The sequence below is a fragment of the Lygodium microphyllum genome, chromosome 15 (assembly GCF_053477565.2).
Source record: "Lygodium microphyllum isolate KBCC chromosome 15, Lygodium_microphyllum_v1.1.10, whole genome shotgun sequence".
Lineage (NCBI taxonomy): Eukaryota > Viridiplantae > Streptophyta > Polypodiopsida > Schizaeales > Lygodiaceae > Lygodium > Lygodium microphyllum.
The window spans coordinates 8,000,435-8,005,820 of record NC_141149.1 but is presented as its reverse complement, the minus strand read 5'-3'; the positions used below and the strand labels follow the sequence as shown (position 1 = coordinate 8,005,820).

At 53.0% G+C, this 5,386-nt stretch overlaps 1 protein-coding gene across 1 annotated transcript; it reads right to left on the bottom strand.

Annotated features, from left to right (window-relative positions):
- Positions 1 to 572: 572 nt before the first annotated feature.
- On the bottom strand, positions 573 to 4,631 carry LOC148024246 (uncharacterized). The gene is made up of 2 exons (XM_087693855.1): positions 3,290 to 4,631; positions 573 to 3,164 (listed from the first exon to the last, which is right to left on the bottom strand). Exons 1-2 carry the CDS (start codon positions 3,910 to 3,912, stop codon positions 1,163 to 1,165), a joined length of 2,625 nt encoding a protein of 874 aa, XP_087549981.1. The 5' UTR covers positions 3,913 to 4,631; the 3' UTR covers positions 573 to 1,162.
- Positions 4,632 to 5,386: the final 755 nt, after the last annotated feature.

The window sequence follows — 5,386 nt, the reverse complement described above, 5'->3', positions numbered from 1 at the left end:
GCCCAACCCTTGTAAGACTCTTAGTGGAAACAAAAGCATCACATCACAACTCTGTCATCATCAAAAGGCTTTCTCCCAATGGTGGTCATTGATTGCCTTGTAAGCTTGAGCCTACAATCAAACTACCTTTTGCAAGCTCATTAAAAACTTATCGGTGGCAATGGCAAAGATCAAGAGTCTTATACTTGAGTCTTACAGGCCTACAAAGACTCGTGCATTTCTCGAACAGTTCGTCATTTACATAAACCGAAATTCAGCTGCACAAGTCAAGAATTCCATGACATTGCACAATACAGAATCAAACTGCTTCAAATATCTCAAAAGCTCTCTCTAAACTTTATTCTGATCTGCTAGATCATATGCAAAACATGATATGGGAAATGGTGCGATACTCAAGACTGCAGTAGATCTCTAAATGCAACACACTGCAGTAGATCGATTTTAGTCTGAACAGCATATATGTAAAGTCCCGGAAGAAGCTAAAGAATGTCAAGCGAACAGGTAGATCTGGGCATCAGTTTATTGAGGAGCCCCTGCACGTTTCTGAGGCAAAGTAACAATGCGCGCTAATGTGTTTTTAAAAGTCAGTTTGATTATGAGTAAAATACACGAGCTCGTGACAGGAAAGATCAAGATTGCATCTAGCTGCAAGTCCAGCATTACTAGAAGCTGGAATAAGGGTTACAAAATAGATTCTAAGCTGGCCTAAGGAAAGAAATAAGCATTAAGGTCCAATGATCTCAAAACTCGGCTTAAAATTGGGAGGCAAAACGTCACTCACCCCGTGCCTGGTGTGATTTGATAATCTACAGCTGGACCGGCGGGTGCTGATATTGTGCCTCATGGCGCCCGAATCCTTGCAAAGCATTACAAACGAGCTGCAGCTTTCCATCACACAAAGGTTTAAGTTGTGCATGCTTCCAACTGTGACAACCATCCAAGCATCCGGCTCTCAAGCTGCAGCAGCGGGGAGGTCTGTCACTGCTGAGGCCAAGCCCCAGCGATCAATGTGAAGTGGCGACACAAGATTGGAAGCAGGCCTTGTGTGATGGTGTTATACTTGCTGCAATATCGGGCAGTCAGCCATGTAAGCTCGTGCATGTGCTATGCACTGTAATGATGTCAGTCAGTAATAGCAGCATCGAAATTTTGAGGGATTATGTTACTCCTGGCTTCTGGAGGCGGTGGCCATGTTCATCAACTCAGGCGGGTGCCCGGCCAGCTTGTGCACTAAAGCCATAAGAGTGGCGCTGTCGCGGGAGCTGAGGGCGCTATCAGAAGCCTGCTGTACTTGAGAAGAGCGTTCTTGTGCAACAAGCCTCATCTCATGGTGATGATGATGGTGGTGGTGGTGGTGTTGCTGCTGCTGTTCTCTCATTTCCCGTTCATGCTCCAACCTCTCGTACTCATCCACCAGCTTCTGATGCTGCTGCTGCTGCTGCAGCTCCAGCATCTCACGCATGAACCCTTCCACCTGAGGCAGGCTGTTGCTGCTGCCTTTACCGTTACTGCTGCCGTTCATGATGGCGAGGTGGACCTGCTCATCGGCGCTAGCGCCATTAGCAATGTCGTGCGCGGCATCGGGGGCAACAGCAGTGTGCAGCTGCTGCTGTTGCTGGAGAGCTTGGCCGGCAGTGGTATTGTCAGCAGCAGCAGCACCGGCACAGAAAACCTTCGACTCGGGCAAGTGATGATGATTGTGGTTATGACGGTGGTGATCGATGGGTGAGGCGGTTTCTTGGTTGTGAATGCTGTTTATGACGTTGGCAGCAGGAATGGCGGCAAGGGAGGAGGGGTCGGGGAGGTACTGGCTGGCAGCCTCTTCCTTGCTACTGCTGGCAGCAGCATGGTGGTTGGTGTTGCTGCTGCTATGGTTAGGGTTGTGATGAGTGGTGATGGTATGATCAGAGGCGGCGCTGGTAGTATTGTGGGCGCCGCCGTCGGCACGGTTGGATCTGTTGTTGTTGTTGTTATTGTTGTTGATGTTGTTGTTGTTGCTGGAAGGGGAGCTGAGGATGCCCTTGTCGTAGAGAGCCTCGAGCTGGCGGAAGTAAGGGCAGGTCTTGGCGGAGTCGAGGCGCTTGCGGCTGCAGTCCTTGTCCTTGGTCTTGCGGAAGTACTTGTTGATGTTCTCCCACTTCTCCTTGCAGCGCTTGGCGCTGCGGGCGAAGCCCATGCACGCCATGGACGACGCCACCTCCTCCCACAGCTGCGCTTTGGGCCCCGCCTCCTGGAACCGCGGCTCCAGAGCCGTCCGCAGCCGTATCAGCGCCAGCACCTCCACCTTGGGCCACCGCCGCGTGGCCGCGTCCGAACCCTCCACGTCCTCCTGCGGGCCGCCGCCCGCCACCAGCGCCATCAGGTCTCCACCGGAGCTGCAGGGTGTATTCGTCGCGGCGGCCTGCGGCGCACCACCAGATCCGCCCCCTGCCACCACCGGCAGGTGGAGGGTCTCTCCGGTCACCCTCTGTAGGAACGCCACCAGCGCTGCGTCCCGCGCCGCCGCCAGCGCCTGCTCCTGCGCCCGCAGCTCCTGCTCCCGCCTTACCCTAGCCATCTCCTGCCTCTTGTGCGCCTCCTCCCTCGCCGCCCTCTCCTCCTCCCGCCTCTCTATCGCCTCCAGGAACTTCCTGTGCAGCTCGTCCTGTTGCTCCATCAGCTTTTTGCCCAGGTTCTCGAAGAACGCCCTCATCGTCCGCCATGACTTCCTCTTCCTCTTCCTTCCTACCACCAACTTCTCCTCTTCCTCGTCCCCGTCCTGTTCCTCCTCCTCCTCCTCCTCCTCCTCCTCTATTCTTCCTTCCTCGTCCATCGCCTGGCTGGCTTGACGATTCTCGTCGTAGTTCTCACCGGACGAGGTCCACGAATCCATAGCCCCCTTGAAAGGATTCGCCAAGCCTGCCGCAGAAGCCTCGGGTGCAGCTCGTCCTCCAGCTCCGCCATTAAAATGCTCCACTACCATGTCTCCCGCAGTCCGTTCGCCTTCTGCACTGTCCTCGTTGTTAGCGGCATAGATGGCCTCCAGCTCGCTGCAGAAGCGGTAAGTCTTGCCCTCCTGCCTCCCTGACCTGCCATCCTTCGTCTTCTTGTAATACTTGTGGACATTCTCGAACTTCTCCTTGCACTTCTTCGCGCTTCTTAGATAGCCGGCCTCCGCAAGCTTTCTGCTTAAACACAAAAAGAAAGGACTTGCTCAATTAGGAAAGAAACTGTCTTTAGATCGTCGACGTCTTAAAAACGACCGAACCCTAACGGACGGCCTTGACCATTATCAGATACATGACATTACCTTGAGACCTCTTCCCACAGAGGCCCTTTCAACCCCGTCTCTCGGAACATTACATCCATCTCTGACCGTATCCTCAGTAGTGCTAGGGTTTCTTCTCTTGGCCAGCGGCTACCACCTATTCCTTTATCTCCATCTTCTGCAACGTCTGTTTCTTCTTCTCCAAGACTTGGGGAATCCCTAGCAGACATCATAGATTTGAAATGCGCAGGTGAGGGAGCAGAAGGGGCCTTGATGGCGAGAGGGGAGACCATTTCAGAAGACTCTGTACCGAGACTCATCTGCTGAGTAAGCGGTAGATGAAGTGCAGGCTCCATAGCAGGTCTCGACTGGTGTTGCTGAAGGCTGAACAATGCAGCTTGTTGTTGCTGCTGCTGTAGCTGGTGGTGTAGGTTTTGCTGCTCATGCTGCTGCTGCTGCTGTGGACCTTGCAGACCTTGATGATGGTAGAGTTGCAGAGCTTCCACTTGCTGTTGAGCATGGAGATTTGGATGCAGCTGATGCTGCAGCTGAGGACGAGAGGGATCCTGATGTGCTTGGAGGGAAGGGAACATATGCGAAGCTCCCCTTCCGAGAATAAACTGCTGCATGTCCGTCAGGCCATATGGACCGCCGGCAGACTGCATGACCTGGAAAATTACTTGGCTGCTGCTAGATGCCGGTCCTTAAAACTGGCTAATACTTTCCTCCAAGGAGCGGCATGGCATCAATGGGAGAGGAATGCATAAGCAGTACCAGAAAGCGTCACGTAAGCGGCGGGAATGGAGGAGGGCCGAAATATAAGCTCAACTGTAAGGAGCTGGAGAGACAGGAAATGGCAACATGACGAGTGGGGGGGTGAGGGGGTGAACATGATGGCCTGGAGTAGGGACGGGGGTCGTTCTTCTACAACATGCGGGGAAAGCAGGCTCGCCTCACAAAGATTTCGAGGGGCAACTTCCCTCCCTCGGCGATGATGGATGGGCAGGGAGTCACGAACTGGGCGCGGGCCATATATGAGAAGAGAGGGGGGAAAGAGAGAGGGTTTGGGGGATGGGGGGGGGGCTGGTGTCCGGGAAATGCTGACCTCAGGCAACTGACTCGTGCCTTCCTCTCCCCTGCCTTTGCTGTCCACGGCGGCAGATTTCGCCTCCTGATGAGAGTCCTGAATAGTCCGGCGCCTTTTGAAAGGTAGGCCTATGGCATTTCAAAAGCTTTGTGCGTTCTTGCGTCCTGAGTCCTGACGGAGTGATGTAATGCACACACCCACCCAGCCAGACACAACACAGTAGCCCAGTGACAGACACATAACACTGCACAACACAGCATTCGTCTCTCTCTCTCTCTCACCCCCCCCCCCCCGGGCCCTTTACCAGGATCCAGCTGGCCTTCCAGCTCCTTCACACCGAGCAAAAGTAGAGACTCGCACAAGCCTAGTAGGCTTGCACCCAACCAGCAAAGTCCAACTTTTAGCTCTGCCTTTGTGCAATATTTGCCTCCCAAATACCTAGGCCTCTTGAAGCAACATCTTCGCAGAATCTCGAAAAATGCTTAGCTAGCGTCCCCTTCCTCCTCTCTTATCCATGCATCATCGACTCGCCGACCCAAAAAGGTCCTGAAGGGTGTTTTTACTCCACTCGGACTTCGCTGCTCAAATCGAGATGCTGGCCGCTGGGTGGGTTGTAGCTTGTGTGTGCTTGCTGTCGATCGCCAAGACATGCCACATATAATTGGCATGTGCATTTCCCACGTTTGCCTTCTGCTCGACAAAAGCAACAACCACCGCATACGAATTTTGCTTTGTAGGCCTATCATGGCGCAAATATTGCATTTGCAAACAACCTTCAGTGAAACAACGGCGCCAGGGTGGACCTCCTATCATCATGTAATCATCACGACCACGAGTGGTCCCGCGAATTCGTTGTACGGTAGTTTCCCTTTCTAGATTACAAAATAAAGGATCGATAAGGACTAACGTTAATTGTGGGTTAGAAGAAATTCAGCTAATTGCTAGCTGATAAGACTGTCACCCCCACCAGTAGTTACTACTATCAACTAACTAGGCTAAAAGGACTATGGCCTGTAGAGATCCCGAAATTGATGAGACCCGATAAACCATCC